This window comes from Triplophysa rosa, linkage group LG1 (assembly GCF_024868665.1).
Source record: "Triplophysa rosa linkage group LG1, Trosa_1v2, whole genome shotgun sequence".
Taxonomy (NCBI): Eukaryota; Metazoa; Chordata; class Actinopteri; order Cypriniformes; family Nemacheilidae; genus Triplophysa; species Triplophysa rosa.
Window position 1 is genome coordinate 10,337,582 of NC_079890.1, and position 23,023 is coordinate 10,360,604.

The 23,023-nt window shown below is 41.3% G+C and overlaps 1 protein-coding gene across 1 annotated transcript in view; it reads right to left on the reverse strand.

Moving 5' to 3' along the window:
• Positions 1-23,023, reverse strand: part of dnah2 (dynein, axonemal, heavy chain 2) — a 103,166-nt gene that overhangs the window by 33,717 nt on the left and 46,426 nt on the right. Inside the window, exons 18-32 of the mRNA XM_057321864.1 lie at positions 21,246-21,382; positions 20,029-20,166; positions 19,779-19,937; positions 19,357-19,509; positions 18,577-18,668; positions 17,866-18,064; positions 11,966-12,190; positions 11,758-11,862; positions 11,188-11,376; positions 10,260-10,345; positions 10,036-10,166; positions 9,098-9,247; positions 7,972-8,139; positions 7,428-7,588; positions 7,194-7,333 (exon numbers count right to left, since the gene is read on the reverse strand). Coding sequence (XP_057177847.1) covers positions 7,194-7,333; positions 7,428-7,588; positions 7,972-8,139; positions 9,098-9,247; positions 10,036-10,166; positions 10,260-10,345; positions 11,188-11,376; positions 11,758-11,862; positions 11,966-12,190; positions 17,866-18,064; positions 18,577-18,668; positions 19,357-19,509; positions 19,779-19,937; positions 20,029-20,166; positions 21,246-21,382 — 2,233 coding nt within the window. The remainder of the gene's footprint in view (positions 1-7,193; positions 7,334-7,427; positions 7,589-7,971; positions 8,140-9,097; positions 9,248-10,035; positions 10,167-10,259; positions 10,346-11,187; positions 11,377-11,757; positions 11,863-11,965; positions 12,191-17,865; positions 18,065-18,576; positions 18,669-19,356; positions 19,510-19,778; positions 19,938-20,028; positions 20,167-21,245; positions 21,383-23,023) is intronic.

Consider the following 23,023-nt stretch of genomic DNA (forward strand, 5'->3'; position numbering starts at 1 on the left):
TAGTGACGCTACAGTACACTGCATTAATAAAATGAAATAAAAGATGCTTCGCTTAATTAATACATGTGAATATACAGTAAACATTACATTTGAAATAATGAATAAATAAATACTTAAATGCAAGGAAGAGCTGCATTTTGATGTTCGTGACAGTTAAGGATCACAGTGTCGTCTAGGCAACAACAGCCACTTCCGTTTCGCGTTAGTATGTCCCAGTGCGTGCATACAGTTTTGCTACGCACTAAAATGTATATACTTTTCCATAACAAAAACAGTATATACTTTAAGAGCATAGTATAAGTAGGCGTTTTGGGACTCAGCACGTTTAAAAGTAGGACCAGAGCTGATTGAGACATTGCGGAAATGCTGACAATCAGGTGTCTGTCAGGTGAGTGCAGAACAGGTGTGCTTTCAATATTTTCATGAACGACATTTAACCCTTTTTTGGAGACAAAGCTGGATAAGCCTTGGTCTTACTAACACAATAAGCTAGCAGCAGCTAGCTAGCTATTTTTATCTAATAAGCAGCTAGCTTATTATTTTAGCTTTTTGTAAACAATAAATAATAATTTATAATTAATAATAAAAGAAATGGATATTATTATTATATGTAAATACATCACTATTACTGATGTCAGCATCTTCTCACTGTAGACAGGTCAAATTGTATATGTTGATTTGTCACAACCAGTGATGTCACCCACCACTCCAATCAGGCTCATTAAAGTTAGACCAGTGCCAGACCAATCCTAGTTAGGGCTTCAATGACTCAGATTGTCATATTTAATGACTCAAGGCCCTGCAGGTCATATTAAGCACAACCGACACAGATGCAAATGAGCGATTAACAAGAACATTTGCCATGTGTGTTTCTATAGCGGCAAAAGTGTGACAGGCATAATTACAGAGGGAGTATGTGTTTGCACGCTATCATCTGGGGGACAATGAGCAATCTACTGCGTCTAGTTTTTGTTTTCTCTCATTTCACCTAATATTACCCATTATTATGGCTCTTTTTTGACATTATTGTGCCATTATCATTATTGATTTGGCACAACCCTTCACTATAAGTATAGTCTGCAGCGAACATACTATCGCTTTGCCAATACAAATGCACTGTTGTTCGTCATGCCAATAAAGCTGAAACTGAGTGAGACACAGCAAGCTCAACATCATGCAGTAAAGAGATTGCAGATGCCGAGCAGAGCTTTGTCGTCGTCCTGATGTGTGTGAAATGACACAACCACAGAGGTTCACTCCTGTCGTTCTTTCTAATTTCACACAGTTGTAACTCTCATCCACTCTGATCTCATATACTGAGCCATCAGTTGATTCGTGAGCAATTATATTGTGTGCGAGTCTGTGCGCTCAAACCGTATTTTAGAGCTCGCTGTGAAACAAGCCCTCAGAGGGAGATCTTAAGCCATAAGAGGCCACAGGATGGATCTCAATGTTAGTATGGTAATCAAGACTGACTGAGATATCTGAGCATATTAGATTATAAGGAGTAGGCGTGCGTGTGTTCTGTATTACTGACAGCTATATTAAATCTATGCACATGAGATTTTATTTGTGGAGACACTGAAGACTAAAGAAGTGGCAGGGTACAAACGTGCCGTTACAGGGATTTGTACTGTATTTCCATGGAATATATCTGACGTAGAAAAGAAAAAGGGAGATAACACAAAGTATGGATCATTTAGTTTTATCGCACTCTGCACTCTGTTGCATTTATAAAAATTCTTCAATGACTTTCTTCAAATTGCAGCTCAAAACGTATTAGATTTCTGAAAGTTATATTCTGTACTTTGTTTCTGTGATTAAATTTATGTTCTGTATATTAATATGTTAATATTATGTTTCTGGATTTTCTTTGCTCTAATCTCCTGCTTGAAATATTCTACTCTATTGCTTTGTTATGTTTTTTGAGTCTTTGAGCTATGCATGAGAGGCACTATATTTATTAATTACATTATTATTATTATTATTAATCATTTGAGTGTGTCATTTGTCTCTATTTCTGTAAACTTATGGTAACTATTTGGCATTTTAATATTATTGGCAAATTTAGGTGTTTTTTCAACTTGAACATTTTTAGATCATATTTTTAGACTTTTTAGATCATACTTTCAACACACAATTATCGCATCCAAACAAAATTCACAATAACTATATTGCAATATGCATGAAATTCATCTTTCATTTTTTGTTTCTGCGGTTCAAAATGCAAGTGTAGGCACAACTATTGTGGCTCTTAAGACAAAATGTAAAATAAGTGTAAGACCACCTATTATGTTGGAGTGTCAATCAGATACTGTCACTAAATTGTTTACTATATGTGACCCTACCTGTAAAAACTCCAGCTCAAGTCATTTTTTTTCTACATAAAATCATCCTACATCAGTGTTTCTCAACCGGGGTTCCGCAGACAACTAGTGGTCCTTGGCGTAATTGCAGGGGGTCCTTTAAAAATGTTTTGAGTTATTACCAGACGCCCAACACCCACCAGACGCAGATAAAAATAAACCAGAGTCTGCAGTCAAACTAAATGCCAAATTGACTGGTTACTTGTGTTCATAAATTGTTCATTCACTTTGCAGGGAAGGTTCATATAAACCAAATTATATTCTGCGCATTTCTGACTCAAACCTGTCATGCGGCGTCATGGTCGCCGTAAGACATCACAGCACCGCGAGAGAGAGTCGACTGCTCTCTTTGCTTTTGAATTGCTCTTGCAGTACTTTGATGTCATATGCGTGGTGCTTCTGCGCACTACCGCACAAAGTCGAACAAGTATATTCTCATTGAGGCACCATGCATTACCTTATTCATGAGCTTAAGCTCTTAGCAATAAACAGTAATGGCATCAGTTTCACCTCATCAGTTCAACACACGGATCAATCAGAACTCAGAAGTATAACAGAGGCCTTCTAGTGTGAGAAAGCGTCCATATGCAAACAACAATCTTTGTTAGATCACTCATCTGTTTCTGACACCTGACACCGGACCGATTGGCCTCTCATTCGGAGCGGTAGGAAATGCATAGGCGTAATTTGCAGGTGGGACAGGGGGGACATGTCCCCACCACTTTTCGGAAGAAATTAGGAAATGCTTGCAGAAGGTGTGTATTGTTTAGGGGGCATTAACATCTAAAAGTCGTGGGAGGATGCGCCGCTTTCTCACCATCTCCAGTTGCTTACACTCCTGATAGAAGTTTAAAACTTTTATTTTTTATTTTTATTGAACAACGGATTGCCTCTATATCACGTTGGTAAATCTGTTATTGTTTTCAATAATTTTCTACACATATTAAACATTATATAATGGTTACTGCAGTATAACGGTAACTGATCAGTAATGGTTGGTGTAAGTCCTTGTTGACAAATGAATGTCAAAAGAATAAACTGCAGTAAAGCGTGTTTATACTGTTGGAGATACTGAAATAGAACGTATTGGCGACGTATTTATGATTATTGTGTTTTAATCCAAATTTTAATCCAACTGAAAACCATTAAATGGTCACGTGTCATTTTAAGTTAGGCTTACATATATTGACTTAACAAATATACATTTTTTGACTTTACTAATCTTTGTATTTTCCTAATTTAGTGGAAATACGTTGTTGTGCTGGGGAAAGAAAATGGGATGGGGTGTGAGCGCAGGGGTTGGGGGTCCATGAGGATGGTTTGAGATATGATGGGGTCCAGTACTCCAAAAAGGTTGAGAACCACTGTCCTCCATAATGTCAAAAAATTATCTAAAAGTATAACAAGTATAACACAGATATCTTTCATATCATTAATATTGAGTATGGCCATGTCAACGATTAAAATGATATTAAAACGAATGGTTGTGTAGTATTAACACATATAATATCAATAATCACAGTTATTAATATCACGTTTATTGTCACTATCGATATACTGACATCTTTATTTACAAAAATCCACAGTTAATATTTTCCTATTGATTTTATTTATCTCATTTAACCCCATTTCTCACCGTATGCAGCTATTCTATATGCAATACAAATGCAGTTCCCTTTCTGTCGGTCTCTCGACGTTGTGTCGAACCGACAGAATGGGGTTTGTCTTGAGAACCTATCATCTTCTGAGTATTTAGAAAAGGCCAATGAAAATTGGCGAATGAAATTTGCATGCCGGGCTCCTCCCCGGATGTCCGGGTATAAGAGGGAAGCCGGCGTGCTCATTCATTCACCTTTTGTTCTTCAGAGCCTACGCATCTGGTGAGCTTCTCTACGATCTGGGTGATCATTCTTTCTGCTGGAATCTACGACGTGGACAGCGGACGGTCCCTTCCTGCAGTGACTCTCCCCTGGGCGTCTCGGCAGTTCCGGAGGTGTTCGAGCAAATTTCCTTTTCTAAAAGAGCAAATTTCTCCAGCGTGGCTTGTCCCGCTGTTCTCATGGGTGCAACACACTCATCGAGGAGGGGGACGGACACAATGCCTGCTTCCAGTACGCTGGGGCAGACGTTGTGGATACGTCCTGCCCGCACTGCGGGCGGTGACGATTCAGACGTTGCGTCACAGGTGGCTGTGTTCCCACGGGACTCAGCCACCACCTCGTTTGCTCCCCGTTCCGTGGCGGCAGGACTACGGCCCTGCCGTCCGCTATGGCAAGCAGCGAGGGTGAGATGAGGATTACTGTGAGCGATAATCCGCCAGCCACGGGCTCACGGACCGTTCACACCTCGTTCGCTCGTCTGACCGTTCCCCAAGACGGTCCGCCGTCTTATTCCTCAATCACGTATTCGGACACGATGCTGAATGATGAGATGTCTCTTGCAGCATCGGGGGGTGACGTACTGCCATCCGACTCCGACGATTCGAGGTACCCTCGGCACGGATGCCCTTGCGCACAGCTGGCCGCGGGACAAGCGGAAGTACGCTTCCCCCCAGTGAGCCTCATTGCACAGGGCCTGTGCAAGGCCAGGGAAGAGGAGCATCAAGTGGTACTAGTTACGCCCCTTCGGCCTAACCAGGACTTGGTTCTCGGAGCTGAGGCTCTGACAACAACTCCCCCCTGGCCGCTCCCCCTGGCGGACAGCTTCCCCAGGGGAAGGGGCACGTTACGGCATCCCAGGCAAAGCCTGGTCTCCATGTCTGGACGGGACGAGGAGATCCTGAGTGACCCACCCCCGGTCCGGTTGGGACGTCACTCAGGCTAGGGCTTCGGCCACTGGGCGGCTATACGCCCATAGGTGGCGCCTCTTCTCGTCCTGGTGCTCTTCTCGGCAAGAAGACCCGCGGAGTTGCTCGGTCGGGTACGAGCTGTCCCGTCCTCAAGTGAGACGGGGGAGTAACCTCTCCCTTTCCACACTGGGAATGTATGTAGCCGCTACGGCCGCTCATCATGACCCTAGTGCTGGGTAGCCTCTGGGACAGCACGACCTGGTCATTAGGTTCCTAAGGGGCGCGAGAGGGTGACCACCTTACCCGCGCTCCGTACCCTCTTGCGACCTAGGTGGCGGGCCTCAAGAGGCCCCGCCCCCTTCGAGCCTCTCGGGGTTGCCGCTCTTTCTCAGTCTTGATAAAGACGGCTTTCCGCATGGCGCTCACCTCCAAGAGGGTAGGGGATCTACTAGCACCCTCCGTGTCCACAGATTGCCTAGAACTCGGGGCCGGGATTTTCACGTTATCTTGAGACCCCGCCCCGGCTACGTGCCCAAGGTTCCCACCACTCTCCCGAGAGACCAGGTGGTGAACCTGCAGGCGCTCCCCACCGGGGAGGAAAACCCAACCTATCCGTGTTGTGTCCAGTACGCGCACGGCGCCTCTACTTGGACCGCACGCAGAGCCCAGAAGCTCTGAGCAGCTCTTTGTCTGTTTCGGAGGTCAGCAGGAGGGCTGTCTCCAAACAGAGGCTGGCGCACTGGATCGTGGATGCCCGTTGCATACAGATCTCAATTCGCCCCTGCCCGTTGGGCTGGCTCAGGGCGCCTCTCTGGCAGACATCTGCAGAGCTGCGGGTTGGGCTATGCCTAACAACTCCGTGAGGTTCTAATACCTGCGCGCGGAACCAGTTTCAGCCCGCATCCTGGCAAGGTGTGGGACCGGCAGCCGGTAGGGCGTACGCCTGCGGAAGCCCTTCCCCCTCCGGGGGGAGCAGTGGCAATCCCGCCTCACTTCTTTCTTCTCGGGTAAAGAACAGGCATTCCATCCATCACTAAGCACCCTTCCAGGGGACAGGCTGGGCAGATCAGCCCTGCCCCCTTAGGCCGGGGAACAGTTGAGTTATCTCCAACATAGCTCTAACCAGACCTAGTGCTCCAGACGTGGTAACCCCCCCTCCGTGGGCTGTTCCGTCTGATGTATCCTCATGAATGGTTCCCACCTTGGCAACCCATGACCTCCCCAGGTGGACTCCCACCTTGCGGTTAACTCCTGCAGTCCGCACATTCCTCCCATGAGTTCTCCCCTGATGGTGAGACCATGTGGTGTCTCCACTATTCCTCCCTACGGTAGGTAGTGGCCTCTGCAGCGTTTTTCCCCCAGGGGGGAATAATGCTTACCCAGTGGCCCGTACGGTGCCGGGCGGCTTCTCGCCATTTAGAGAACTAGGCCTCCGCCCGTGACGGCCGGTGATAGGGGCTTCCCAACTTTGTGTAAAGCTCTGGGCCCCCCTACCTCTCCACTGGAGGGTCATAATTTCGCGTTAGCGTCTTTGTCTGACTCGCCCAGGCCAGTCAACGTCGCTCCGCAGAGATTGTGACGCGGCTCAGTGCTGTGGTGTTTTCCATAGGAACCCCATTCTGTCGGTTCGACACAACGTCGAGAGACCGACAGAAAGGGAACGTCTTGGTTACGGATGTAACCTCGGTTCCCTGATGGAGGGAACGAGACGTTGTGTCCCTCATGCCACAACACTGGCCGCCCACCCCAGCGGTCGGGGGAGGATGCTTTAGGCTCCTCAGACCAAAGGTGAATGAATGAGCACGCCGGCTTCCCTCTTATACCCGGACATCCGGGGAGGAGCCCGGCATGCAAATTTCATTCGCCAATTTTCATTGGCCTTTTCTAAATACTCAGAAGATGATAGGTTCTCAAGACAAACCCCATTCTGTCGGTTCGACACAACGTCTCGTTCCCTCCATTAGGAACCGAGGTTACATCCGTAACCAAGACGTTTTGTCATGTAAATCAATAAAAGTTTATGGAAACTCATAGATCACCTGAATGGATCTCCCACAGGGCTCATGCACAGCACAATGTGCAAGTTGTTTCTGACACGCTCTATCAGGTAGTTAAACACGGCATCTGGAGTCTCCAGGATATTGTCTTTCCTGGCAGAGTCTGAGAGAGCGTTCTGGATCTATACAAACACATCATGGAAGATAAGCTTTCAATTATGAAACACATGCTCACAGTCACAACAAAAAGGTATATGTATAAACACATGCACACACCTCATCGAGCTCATCTGCTTTATAAAGGTTAGGCACTTCCCCTGAGCTCAAGATGTTGTTAATATCTTCAAGGAAGGACTCATCCACGATCTGCGTGTCGTTAAACAGGAACACAGTGGGCTTGTTTTCCACTCCGGTCAATCGATAGAGCTTTTTAATGTCTGCACGGGGAGAGGAAATAAGTCGAATATCTCAGCATTGAGAATATGTTAAAGTATGCTGTGAAGACTGAGCTTATGCATAACAACAGATCATTTGGTTTGCAGCATGGGCGACATCATTACCCAAAGTGCTTTTCTTTCTCATTTGAGAACATTTAGCATTACATCTCACAGGACATTTATAAAACCTCTAATGATTTTTGCATTTCGGCATTTCTTGGTCTTATTGTTTCACATCCATGAATGTAATGATAACTCGTAGCGTAGTTGCGTAGTCAGCATTAGGGGGCAAATACTGTCATGATGGGCGGGGCAGAGAGTGACCAAGCATTGGTTATTTGATAAGAAGGTGTCTGTCAAATGAATACGGCTGGAGAGCTCACCATCTCTGAAGTCTTGTTTGCGATATTGTTTGGTGACCTCCACTTGGAAGACTGTAAACTGACAGATGAAAGCAGCCAACCTGGTTAAACTCTGCCTGCCTGAGCCTCCGATACCAACCAGCAACATGTTTCCTCTGTGCTGACTGATCACACGTACCACACGCGTTACTGAAGGGCGAGAGAGAGAGCGCTTTCATTATAACCATAATGCATGAATTATGTGTTCTTTGGTCAACATTTACAAACACACCAAAATGCTAATGCATATAAAAACACACACATCATTCCTGCGGGCAAACTTACAATCACATCTAAATGAACTGACACAAAATCACAATTGGTTAAAAATGCATATGCTCGTAAATATATACGTTACACTTGCTAATTTTATAATCAATCTGCTACGCACAACGGCGTGTCATTGAGCTAAGAGTTTGTGATGTGTGGGACGCATTCACTGAGACCGCTTTAATGCCACAGCGAGGAACGTGTGTGTGTGTCAGGATGGAAATAAAGCATTCTTATGTGCGTGTTTGACAGTAAATGCGTGTATGCATCTGAATGACATATAGGCTGTGGGACCCGTTGCCTAATTATTCTCCCTGCTGAGGGGTTTGTAATGCGGCCGCGGTCTTCTTTGTGGGAATGAGAGGGGTAATTATTCATGCTAGTGGGGGATCTGAGGGCTGAAGTGCATGTGATTTCGTGAAAAGTTGTATTTGTATGAGTACTGAATGGGAACTGTACTTTGACTGAGCAGCAGATTGGTCACTGAATTATGGAACTTGAGAGTGTGCATTGAATTATGGGTATTGTTATGTGTCCGTAACCAAATGATGAGAGCAGCGGTGTGCCATGAATATGAATGACATCAGTAGAATGAAATCTTTATTTATCGCCACACAATCAGGGCCAGTGGAATTTGTTTCTTTCAAACAACTTTTAGACTACATCACCATAGAATGGCAACACGTCAAGTTATAAGGGACAGTTCCCCTGTAGCACCTTGCGTTAAGTTATTTGTTTAGGAGAACAATGGTATTAGCTCAAGGATCACCTGATACGACTCAAACTTGCCGATATTTAACCTCTAAACCACACAGTTCTAGTGAGGCTGCGTTCTCACCGTGCTCTATTGCATCTCTGAAGAGCACCAGGCTCATGGGGACCACACCAGGTGTGAGGTTATAGTCCTCCAGCTGGATCTCCATATAAGCCTTTAGACCCTTGAAGTCCAACAGATCCTCATATACATGCGACTCTCTGAGGAAGTCCCCTACAACAAACACACACAGAAACAAACACAACATTAATTTAGATTCTCTTTGAACGCCACTATAAAAACTGCAGGAATTATCAATTATCAATAAAGTACGAGAGGGTGATTTAAAAGCATAATGAGCCGTATCACTCTCGTATGACAATGACATCATTTAAGCAGATCGGTCTATGCAGCGCACGCATGAAGTTAAACACCTCTAATAAGCCCCAGACTGAACATTGTGATGGATTCCGTTGTGCTGAGAGGGATCGCTTTGTTTAGGTTTGCTTCGAAGCAGTCGCATCGTTATGATGAAAGCGTGCCCGGGTGTGGATGGTAAAGAGCAATGTGCTCGGGCACAGTTGAGAGCAACCGGGCTAAAAGTATGCCCTAAACATTAAACAGCATTTGCCATTGACTTAATTTTAGCTAAGAATCAGAATACATTTGATCATTTGGAAGTAGCCAATGAACTTTTGACTCCTTTTAGGAACTAAACAATTTGAAATGGAATAATTTGTAAAAAATGTATAGTTATTATTTTCATTACCGTTTATATAAAAACGCACATTTTGCTACAAATACTATAATATCACAATATTCACATGCATTTTTTGTGAAGCTGCTTTAAAAAGATATGCATTGTCCAAAGCGCCACACAAATAATTGTGAATTGAATTGACCTATTTTATTTACATTTTTATGTTCAAATCAAAAGACTCAACCGCCAAATTTACATAATAATAATAGAATTCATTATAATGCCATATTAATATAAATCAGCAGTGTGTGCATGTGTGTACCAAACACAGGGGGCTGTTTGTTGGGGCAGATGGTGTGGTAGGGAACATCAAAATGAGATGCTAGTTTTTCTGACAAAAGTCCAACAAATGTCTCCATGTCTGCATGATCCACCAATCGATCCGAGAAGACCCTGAAACACACACAAAACCTCCTTCATCTAAAACACCCGTGTGCGTGTGTGTGTGTGTGTGTGTGTGTGTTTGTGTCTATGTGTGTTTGGTACCTAAAGCACTCATGAATCCAAAGGCGTGTGATACTCTGCTTGGTGTCGTGAAAGTCTCGGTGTGCTCGTAATAATCCCTGGAACACCTGCAGAGCAGAGAGAGAGAAACAAAGAAGAGAGATGAGATTGAACACGCAAAGCCCTCTGTGTAGTTTTCTGATATAAAAATAATTTCTTATTTCTGATCAAGCTCCAAATGAATGTCCTTGCGTTCTTGCATGGTGTCAATGATGTTTTGGAAGGGATTCATTTTGTAAGTAATTGTGGGTATTTGTCAATCAAACACCTTTTTTGTACAGTATCATACTGAGATACAATTGGTCTAAACAAAGCAATATGTTGCTCAGAAGTTAATATGCTAAACAGCTTTGCTACGTTCGTATGTTATTTTAGCTTATATGACGTCTTTTCTCTCACAAATGTATCAATACCAGGATGGCATAAGGGTAAAACAATTATGGGGTATTTTTTTCTGATGAACTGAACTCCAAGTGTTCAATGCAAACACATGTCCTTGTTATAATAGTTATTCCCTATAACAGCAACAATTTAAGCAATGATCTGTTATTAAATAAGGAAAGTGTAAAAACATAGATGAGTTTTATAGGAACCTGTTCGGGTCCAGTGATGAAGTGATGCTGTGCAGTCCCAGTAAAGTATGCCAGAATGCAGTACTCTATTGTGTCTTCCACAACCAAGTGCTAAGAACTGGCCGGCAAGATGGGGAATTGCGTTGTGCAAATTGCATTCAGCGCCAACGCTGTAGGCGCTTTGGGGCCGTTACCTGATTTCCATAATTCCTTTAGTGAATTGCGTGCTAAAACAATGTGGCACTATAAACCGGCACCATCACCGGGCACAATTCACAATAAAAAACGCAAGCTGCTGCATTTCCAGTGGAGAGACGATCCCACACAATGTTTCGTACCTTGGAGATGTCTCTGAGGTTAAAGAGGTAGTGTATTTTTGCGGGTGTGGGTAAAAAACGGGCGCTGATGGCTTGGTACAGCTCCAGGGTGGCTTGGGTCAAAACCCCTCCGATGGGCTTCACCTCCTCCTCAAACTCCTGCAGCTTCTGACTGATCATGGTGCCGTAGATGAGCTTTATCTGAGACTCCTGGAGAGAGAACGAAAGAATACAAGAGGAAATTGATAAAACCACAAAATTGTGGCAAGCATTATACTGTTAACTTTTAGAAAAATATTTTATTTTACACATATTATATTATATTATTACTGTTCTCATTGAACTTTATATATTTTAACAATATTAGAAGTTTGATGTTGCACGTGACCCTTTTCGCAGTTAAAGCTTGAACATTAGCAGTGATGTCATCAAAGCAAAATGTAAGGTTGTGTGTTCATTCTTACAGGTTACAAAGAACAATACTGACGCAAAGCCTTACCTAAACACCGTCCGTTGTCTGCCCTGCAAATGCTTGTTTTTCTTGAGAAAATGGCTTGTTTGGACTGTTTAAGGGTATCAAGATGTACTTACTGTAGGGAAGGTCATGTTGATGAGATTAAAGCGGCTCTGCAGGCGTCCTGATATGTGAGTCCTCCCTCCACCAGGAGGCCCCATCGCAGCCAGAAGAAAAATGTCCTTTTAGAGCAAAACATGACACAGTGAGACATGTACACACACGTCCAACTCACACACAACTATAAACCTGTAAATTAAAACAGGTACACATACAATGACTTACTTTGATAGACTTGAGGGTCTGTTTCTGGCGGTCATACCAGAAGCCGTAATCAATCCAGAGGCGGAGCAGCTCCAGTGGAGGCTGGGAGCCAAAGTCATCCATGGCGGGCATGTTAAGATCATCTAGAAAAACAAGCATGTTCTTCCCACCCACCGGCACATATACACCTTTAATCCTCTTCTCCACTCGAGACTCAATGATCTCCTGAACATTATTAGAGCTAGTCTGAGAGAGAGAGAGAGAGAGAAAGAAAAACTGTGTCAGCATTGAGAAGAATGCCATCCAGAACACGCAAGTGGGTAAAATATTCAGAGAGAGTGAGTGACAGTTTGAGGGATAGGTAGAAAACGTCCTATTTTGGTAACCAGTGATAACTGGTGTCTGAGAATAATAATGATGATGGTAGTGATCTCACCGTGTGCTTGAAAAATTACTCAACAGGCTTTGCCATCTGATCACTGACACAGGTTGTTACAGATATGAGACTGAACTATTAAAATATCAGACTCACTGATACACACACACGCACGCACACACGCACACACACACACACACACACACACACACACACACTAAGTTCTGAGTCTCTTTAAAGGGGTCATACATTGAAAAATCAAAATTTTCTTGATCTTTTAAATAAGAGGCCTTTGTACTATAAAAACATCATGTAAGTTTGAGAACTTAAAATTTGTTGGTTAAAAATGCTTTTATTTAACCACACAGCCAAAAGTAAGAAGTCAGAGTGTAAAATAACTGTTTAAAGTCCCCATGGACCGGAAGTTGCGGTCGTTTTTACTTCCGTATTTCGACGCATTTTCGAGTGAAATAGTGGGCGTGGCTTTCATCTTTCTCTGCGATTTGATTGGATGTATAAAAACAGCCTTTTTATTCTGAAATGGAACAGGCAGCAGACTGACAGTTGAAGGGGAGGAGTTAACAGATGCTTCGCCCAAGCAGTCTAACATACGTCATTTAAGATGAATAGTCATTACAGGACGGAAGTGCATTTTCAGATTTTAACTTTTATGAGGGCACACGATTTTTAAAAAGAAAATGACCCACATTGATAAACTATTTACAACAAACGCTGCAATATTTCATGAAAAAATATGAATTGTAATTTTTAATTTCACTGGGACTTTAACTAGCAACAGACCAGCTAATTCTGGCATTATTTAGTCACCCACATGTTGATAACATACGCTTTTCATTTTCCACTACACACAAATGGACACAGTTGTTACACTTGGGTATGTTTTATATAAAGCTACTGTGTGGCTTTAAAACTCTTGCGGACCAGCTGGAACCAGGGCTAAACCTTAGTTAAACTAAGACATTTAAGTAATTTTTGAAAACATTACAAAAAAACATTACTGCATGCATCTTGAGACAACACAATTTCACTGATATATTTAAAGATATGTCAATGCAAGTTGTTTTCGATCAAGACACTTCTAACATTTAAATTAGTCTGGGACTATGGATTAAGCCCTGTATGAGAAACCACTTCTTATAATATTACTTCATAATACTTATATTTGTGCTTTTCTGTCCCGCTTTAGTCCCCATTCTCTATAATAGCATAGAAAATCATGACAAGTACAGTCTTCAGTATTTCTCTTTATGTGTTTCACAGAAAGAAGTCACAGGGTGTAGAACAAGATTACAGAGTCCATGATGAGGGAATTATTTTTTAACTCTCCATTTACTTCACAGACCATTGGAAACACATCAGTCGTATGATGATTCAAACTTTTGGGATGAAACCACAGAATCCCTGATGTTACTGCTTTTATTCAAAGCAAACTGCAGTACATTTTGTCACAGAACCAGCCTGCCCTAGGTCTCCTTGGCACATTAATGATTATGAGGTAATGAGTAGTGATGTACAATTTGTGAGCAAATCCTTTAAAAAACACATATGTGACCCTGGACAACAAAAACTCTTAAGGGTCTTAAGTCTTACACTTACAAGTGTATCTTAAGTCTTAAGGGTGAATTTTTTGAAATTTCGATTTTTTACAACATCTGAAAATAAGCTTTCCATTGATGTGTGGTTTGTTAGGATAGGACAATATTTGGCCGAGATACAGTGGCAAGAAAAAGTATGTGAACCTTTTGGAATTTCATGGTTTTCTGAATAAATTTGTCATAAAATGTGATCTGATCTTCATCTGACCTTCAAGTCAAGGGTATTGACAAACATAATGTGTCTAAAAATAATAACACAAAAAAATCTGATCTTTCATGTCTTTATTGAACACACTCATTCAACATTCAAAATGGCAGTGCAAAAAGTAAGTGAACCCTTAGAATTAATAACTGGTTGACCCCCCTTGGCAGCAATAACCTCAACCAGGCGCTTCCTGTAGCTGTGGATCAGACCTGCACATCGTTGAGGAGGAATTTTAGCCCATTCTTCCTGACAGAACTGCTTTAGCTCTGTCATATTCTTTGGACGTCTCATGTGTATGGCCCTCTTCAAGTCAATCCATAGCATCTCTATTGGGTTGAGGTCTGGGCTCTGACTTGGCCACTCCAAAAGGCGGATTTTGTTTTTCTGAAGCCATTCTGTTGTGGACTTCCTCGGGTGTTTTGTGTCGTTGTCCTGTTGCATCACCCACCTTCTATACAGTTTCAGCTGACGTACAGACATTCTCACGTTATCCTGAAGAATTGTCTGATATACTTGGGAATTCATCTTCCCCTCAATGATTCCAAGCTGGCCAGGCCCCGATGCAGCAAAGCAGGCCCAAATCATGATGTTTCCTCCGCCATACTTTACAGTTGGGATGATGTTTTCATGATGATATGCCATGCCCTTTCTACGCCTTTCTAGTGTTGTGTGTTTTTTCCAAATAGTTCAATCTTAGCTTCATCAGTCCACAAAACATTTTGCCAATACCGCTGTGGAGTGTCAATGTGCTCTTTTGCAAACTTCAGGCATGCAGCAATGTTCTTTTCAGTAAGCAGTGGCTTCCGTGTTGGTGTCCTTACCATGGATACCCTGCTTGTTCAGTGTTTTACGTATTGTAGACTCATGAACAGAGATGTTAGCAAGTTCCAATGATGCCTTCAAATCTTTGGCTGTCATTCAGGGTTGTTTCTTTACCTCATTGATGAGTCTTCATTGTGCTCTTGGTGTCATTTGACTGGGCGCCCACTTCTTGGTAGAGTAGCAACTAGGGATGTTCCGATACCCTTTTTTCCTTCCCGATACCGATTCCGATACCTGGGCTCAGGGTATCAGCCGATACCAAGTACTGATCCGATACCAGGGTGTGTATCTGTATACAGCTGTATATACTAGCCCTATGTGAATTGATATAATTATTTTATGGTGTGCTTTAGACTTATCCCTTAATAAAACATGAACAAATACATACAGTAAATTAGAGAGTATTTTTATTATCTGACAGACATTTGACAGTAATATTATTTATTTTTCTTAAGTCGCAGTTTTACTGGCTGGTTGGTCCACTCTGAAATACAGCCAAACAGCGCTAGCACTGGGGATGGGCATTTTTCAATAATTTCATATTAGAATATTTGAGCTCATAAAAAACGAATATTCGTTTATTTAAATTAAGTGAAAAAATACGTAATTTGTTCCGCTTTTATTTAGTCACAATTTCACATCAAGTTTATAACTATCATTAAATATTCATAATGCACTAATATTAGATCCTGTATATAGGGTTTTTGATGTTGAAAAGATTAGTAACGTTGGAAAAAAATAGAAAAATTAATAAAAACTGCATTTAAACCTGCGCGAAGCGAAACCATACAAAAAACAAACATACAAAACAAAAGCATATTGAAAGTCTGTGATATATGGTTATCTTGTTTATTTTGTTTAACATGTTCTTGATAAGAAAAACAAGCATAATACAGTAGGTCTATTTTGCTCTGTTGAATGTCTGTTCAACAAGCTGACAGTTTACAAGCCGACAGCGGAGAATGTGAATAATGCGTTGCGTTGTTCTTCTCTAACTCCCAGTAACAAAACCCAGATCTGACAAGAATATCTGGCTTTACTGTTTATAATGTTGATAATAAATAAAGTAAACAGGCTCACCAGTTTTTAAAACATTTTTGGTGATGTGAGCTGAACATAACACGCGATCCGTCAGGCCGTCGTGTGTGAACTTAAAATATTTACACTAGCTTGCGATCTGACTGTAGAAAGATTTAGGACACATGCAAATTATTTTTATATTTTCTGTACATTATAAAGTCATTATAGATGAAGTGAAGAAGAGTTAAATAAGACAAGACAATTCTAAACCTGTGGCGATGATGCAGTTTTTTTTATGAAAAATAAAAATATTCAAATAGCATTTTTAATTTTCTAATAATTATTGCGGATCGAATATTTGTGCATGTCCCTAGCACATTTTCATTTCTTCTTCACAGCACAACTTTCTGTGTTTGTATTCTGAGCAGTGAAGAAGCCTTGCCATTTGCAGCGTTAAGCAAAGCTAGCGGGCATAACTAGGTCCTGTTTAAGAAATTGGTATCGGATCGGTACATGGATTCAAGTACTCGCCGATTCCGATACCAGAATTTTATGTGGTATCGGTGGAATTTCCGATACTAGTATCGGTATCGGAACAACCCTAGTAGCAACAGTCCCAAAGTGTCTCCATTTGTAGATTGTTTGCATAACTGTAGACTGGTGAATTTATAAAGTCTTTGAAATAACTTTGTAACCCTTGCCAGCTTTATGTAAATCAACAATTCTTGATCGTAGATCCTCTGAAAGCTCTTTTTGGCGAGGCATGGCTCACATAAGCGTGTTTTTCTTGTGCAGAGCAAACTCCAAAAGTTTGAGGGGGTTTTATCAGTCAAAGTAGCTGTAGTCTGTAGACTACAAAGTAGCTGTAAGCTGTAGACTCCAGGTGTGCTAAAACCTGACTCCAATTAGCTTTTTTGAGGTCATTAACTCAAGGGTTCACATACTTTTTCCACAAGCACTACAAGGTTTTTTTTGGTTGTTCTCAATAAAGACATGAAAGATCAAAAAAATTTTGTGTTATTATTTTAGACACATCTTATTTGTCAATACCCTTGACTTAGATGAAGATCAGATCACATTTTATGACATATTTATTCAGAAAACAATGAAATTCCAAAAGGTTCACTGGAACGGGAAAGGTTCTTGCCACTGTACAACTATTTAAAGCTCTGGAATCTGAGGGTGCAAAAAAAATTGAAATATTGAGAAAATAACTTTTAAAGTTGTCCATCAGAGGTGCTGTAGCAGGCCGTTGCTAAGAAGAAACAAGTTGGTTTTAACGCTCTCTATTGGCTTACTGCTTTAATGACGTTGTGGAGAAATGTTAAGCTTTACGTAGATACCAAACTTGAGTGGGTAACTCCCAAAGAGCGGGCAGTGTGAAGATAGTAGGTGTGTTTCTGGTCATTTTTGTTAGCGATTTTGCCGCATCCACTCACAAAAATAGTTTTCATATATTTACGGTAGGACATTTACAAAATGTCTTCATGGAACATGATCTTTACTTAATATCCTAATGGTTTTTGGCATAAAAGAAAAATCAAGAATTTTGACCCATACGATGTATTTTTGGCTATTACTACAAATGTTACTCTGCTACTTAAGACTGGTTTCGTGGTCCAGGGTCACATTTTTCAAAAGTACCTTTAACTTATTAAACGTACATCCTAAAAAACTCCCACTAGAGTGTTTGGTGCAAACCAGAGACTAAACCGGATGCATTTCACATCACAGTTTTGTTTGGTGGGTTGGAGTGTTAAAAGAGAAGTCTAAATAGTTCAGACCCAAAAGCTTAATTATAAAAATATATGTGAGGTAGGAAGAAAGAAAGGGCTACTGCTGATATGGCATTATTATTAATGCCATCAGTGATTCTCAATACCTGTGAGGACATGTTGATGGTGAGTGTGGCCCACGTGACTGTGTCCAAGCTCTGCAGGACACTCTGGGCCACTGACGTCTTTCCTGTCCCCACTGGACCCGTCAGCAGCACAGGGTGCTGAGCGCTCACCAGAGCCTTGACCAGATAATGATAGCGCACCGTGTCCACCGTGGGCACCATGATCTTATAGAATGGAGCACTGCAAAGACACAATAATTAAACAGATAGCTGCAAGAAAGTAGAAAAGTGCAACGTCTAGGGTAAGTATATAGAGGTAGAATACAGAGAGAAAGAAAGAGAGAGAAAGTGAGCAGAACGGGTGGGAGGGTTGAGAGAACAGAATGAATGAGGAACTGGAGGAGGTGAAAAGTCCTGATTGAAAGACTGAAAATTGAAAGGTGTAGCGAGACATTTCAAATGAACAGGGGATTAAAAAAGAGTCAGGTAGAAAAGGGCGGAAAAAATGGACAGGCGACAAAGAGGGAGCGGAAAGAGCCGAGAGGACAAAGGACAATGAAGGGGAAAGAGTTGGACTGACATGACAAATGAGAGCAGGAGAGAAGAGAGAGAGACGAAGATGGGTAAAAACATGAAATATATGAATAGACGAGGAATTCAAAAGTCTGGGACGGAGCCAGGCGAGGGGCCTTTGACTGAGCCCGCAGGCGGCTGGCAGAGACCCCTGAACAGGGGCGCACACACACATCTTACTTGGAAGCGTAACGCCAGCCCTTGGGCAGCTTGTCCTCAAATGACGCCCACGTTTTGTTCTTGGTGTCCACGTAGTACTCGTAGATGGTGTCCTGAGGTTTAATAAAGATGATTATTTCTCTGGTTATATTATATTTGTGCTCGGAGGCAGAAACGAATAACCGTTTTGTCAGTTTTGGACGCAGAGCATCAGCTGTTTTAATGCAGGCGGATACATTTTTTGTCTATACAGTACATACACTCAGTTTTCGAAATGGCCAAAATTCACTGGGGGGACTCTTGCTGGGGACATATTTTATCATTTTAAACCATAGATACGGAAAACTTAACTGCATTTATGTATGAAATTTGCATTGCGTTTAGATGCTTTTCTATGGATAAAAGATGGAAATCGGCTAGATTTTGAGGTGGAACTTTGTCTCCCCTTGAAATTCACTCTCAGGTCCCCCTACATGCCCCCTTCCAGCCCTGTATACACTACATAAACATATATGCTACTGTATGTATTCTTACGTCAAGCTTAAAGATGCATGAAAGTCAAACCGAGTCTCAAGAAGGTGGCTCTATAACCATATATATTTGTAGAAGTCCTCTCTCTTCCCTCTGAGATAGCATACTGTATACTACACAAATTTAAGACATAAAGTTCTGTATTTGGGCAATTCTATACATATTTATAGTTATACAACTGTTTTTCTGTAGGACACCCGTCTGAAAACGAATTGATGTCTTGGAATAAAAATGAGGAAAAAATGTGTTTTGATATTTTGTTAAGTGTACCTTGTTAGGGAAAGTTCCTTCTATTTCACGTAGGAAGTTGTCAATCTTCTTGCGTCCATCCTCATCCACAGAGCCACACACAGACCATATGAGACTGAAGATGAACCAGAGCTCCACCATAAGGCTGAAGTGTTCAGCATCCACTGGGTTTACCTGACCATACAGAGAGAATAAGAGCAACGATCAGCCAATCTGAACAAATACCAAACTAAATATCACGTTTAATGAAGCTTAATGTTTTGATGAAGTCAAACATTGACACAAGACTTGCAAGATCACATCCCAATGCCAAGAGACATATGTCTGAACATCCTGACTACATTCAAAAACCATGATTTATTTGTGATAATGAATGAATGATCATTTTTTCTTCTGTACGGTCATATGAATTATATACATCAATGAGGTGTGAGTGCTCTGACCCCGTTCTCAGGAGTGGCCAGTGAATCGTAGAGTCTACAGAGCGATGCCACTGCATTCAGTTCAGTGATGCTCACAAGCTCTTTACAGTGAATCTTCTTAAAAGTGAGGGTCTTCTCCATATATCGCTCAAAGAGCTGCTTTAAATGATCCATTTCAATCTGGTAGAGCAGATAAGAGAGAATATTACAAACTAAAGCACTTAGGCGATCTAATACCACGGATGTGTGAGTTTAATGATGTGTCTCAAACCTTCTGTCTTTTTTCCATCCAGGATTGAACGTACGGCTTCCAGCTCAAATCGGAGTAGTCGTTGTAAACCATACCGCAGCGAGACACGGTAGCAGGGGACGCCACAGCTAAATCCTCCACTTCAAATAATAATGACACCTGCAGCACATGCTCACATTAATGGATAAAACCCAACCAAACATACACTCTGAACTCAATTTCTCATTACGGTGATGGAGAAAAGTAGGACACACTGTCATATCTCGGAAATTTTTTTTAGATAACATTTCAAAGACCCCAGAGAAGGTTCTCTAGCGTTATACAACGCACAATAAAAGATGTCTAAGTAACAACAATGTGTGGGAATCGAATTTGTCCTACTATTATAAACACAACTACTATGTGAAAAAACTATGAGTATTTATATATATGGAATTGACTTATTTTGGTTTAAAAAAAATGACTGATATGATGATTTTTGATGTAAGACTGTGAGAAGACAAGAAAGAGATATACAGCTGCAGAAATAATTAAGAGACCATTTCAGAAACTGTTTTTCTCATTTTAAAATGTACTATTTATATGTGTATGTGTTTAGGTAAAGTGATCAGTTTTGTTTCATTCTGTGAACTACTAACAATATTTCTCCCAAATTTCAAATAAAAATATTGTTTCTATATGCATTTATTCAGAGAAAATGAAAACTGGAGAAACACGTCAAAATAACAGAAAAGATGCTCTGAATTTTTTCAGACCTCAAATACTGCAAAGAAAATAATTTCATATTCACTTTTAAGCAAAACAACAGTAATATTTGTACATGTAGAGTATACATTAGGAAAAGTTAAAAAGTTATTTTGAACAGTTTTCATGTGTCTTGTCATGCTGTCAGTCTTTCACATTGCTGTTGGATGACTTTATGTCACTCCTGAGGTTTGATTTTGTTGAAATTCAACAGACACTGGAATGGAATAGCCACAATACATCTAGAAATGCTCATTTGAAATGAGAATTTGGAATGGTCTCTTAATTTTCCCGTGGCTGTATACATGGTGAAATAGTAACTTAGACAGCTAAATTTTTATGGTGAAATGAAATCTCTTCATTATAAAATTCCCAAATAACTGATGCTAACAGATTAGTACTGTGTTGGGTTTGTTGGACAGGACACAGTCTCATGTCTGGAATCAAAGTTAAATAATCCTGGGTGGTGGTAGTGTATGGTTTAGCACCTGTACCTGTTCAGGCATGGATATTCTCTCTCCATTGATGAGTGTGAGGACTTTGTTGTCGTCCATTACAGAGTTCATGCTCTCGATCCACAGCGTGTCCACTGGCCCATCAAACACAATCCACTTCTCATCAGGCTTCTCATCTGAGCTCGTGCACACAGAGAGGAAGTGTTAGTGTTTCACACACACAAACACAATGTCCTAATACACCCTGGATTTCCTTTTTCTATATTTTTCATTTTCCCCTTCTCTTCTTCTTCTCGCTGTCAGATTTATTTCCCTAGTTCGGCTTTACAGACACCAGAGAGACTCGCAGGCAATTGTGGCGAAGCCTCTGATTGATCATTTATCTTTCTCTGTCTCTTTATCTGCCCATGTACGTCTCATTTATTAAACTCAAACGTATAAAAAACAGCATAGTACATGGCCCATCTGTCTTATGCACAAACACACACTGGAAGCAGCAGGCCTGCTGGTTGCCTGGATAAGCGTATAACACCAGACCTGTCTCACACAACAACAGGAAGTGTCACATCTCCTCTGGGCCACCTTCACTCTCTGAGCTGAGACTGTGGGACCCAGGTAACAAAAACAAACTATATTGGGCCTCTGCAATCACATTAACTTAGCCCAAATTCATGGCCCCCTGTAATATCAACTCTAGAATTGACTAAACGAGACCAATAAAATAAAAGCATGTAAAAATGGGGACACTGATTGGTTGGATTTAATGACTGGCGGGTGGCAAGAGCAATCAAAGCATGTCTTAGTAGCACGTTGCCATGGAAACCTAGGCAGGCTTGACGCATGATGCCATTCCTCCGCTCAGTGTTGGCTTGGTCAAAACATCCACAGAGCTCAGTCAGAGAGATCACCTTGAGACTGATTGAAAACTCCTGTGTATGTGATGGAGAGAGCTACCACTAAATTTAGCATATAAAGAGAGAGACAGAGAGTACGGGCAAGGAGTACAAACACGAAAAATTGAATCACAGGGGAGGCCACAGAGAAGGAGATAAGAGAATTCTAAACAAAACCAAGTAAACAAACAGCCTGAGGTGCAAGAATTAATATTAATTCATTAGAAGTCTGCATTACAAAGCAAGAGATTCAAGACAAGATGAAAGTGTTAAAAATCAAATGTACTAGAGCTAGACGTACACAATTCAGTCTGCTCTCCGAACGCTATTCAATAGTGCACTAGAAGCAGTTATAAAATTGACCATAATAATGACTGAAGATTATGTGTGAGCACTAACCAGGGAGGGATGTTTTGTAGGAATCAATTCTCGATTCTCAGAATTCCTCACAAAGCACAAAGCTAAAACTTTTTAAAGCCAACTACTGCATATTATACTTACACAACTACTACAATTACCACTATTAAGACAAAAGTCACCCTTTCACTGAATTGTATTCCAAAAAGTTGTATGCCAAAAAGTGTCACTGGGATTTAACATTTAACATCAAGTTATTCGTATATGCAGTATCTATTTTGATGATACACTACAAAGACAACCTTTTTGGTAATTAAATAAATATTGTCAAATTAGATTATGGATTGTGATAGCGAGTTATGATCAGTGCTCGAATTGGGGTGGGGGGGATGAGGCATTAGGGATCCCCAATAGGAGGTAAAAAATAGCCTCAAGGGGGTCCCTCGGATAAATTTATTTTAGAAGTACATAATATTGACAAATCTGAAATTTGTGCAGATAAGATACAGTAAATATTGCTAATAATTATTTACAATAATTAATAAGTCTGTTTTTAGGTCTCTTTAA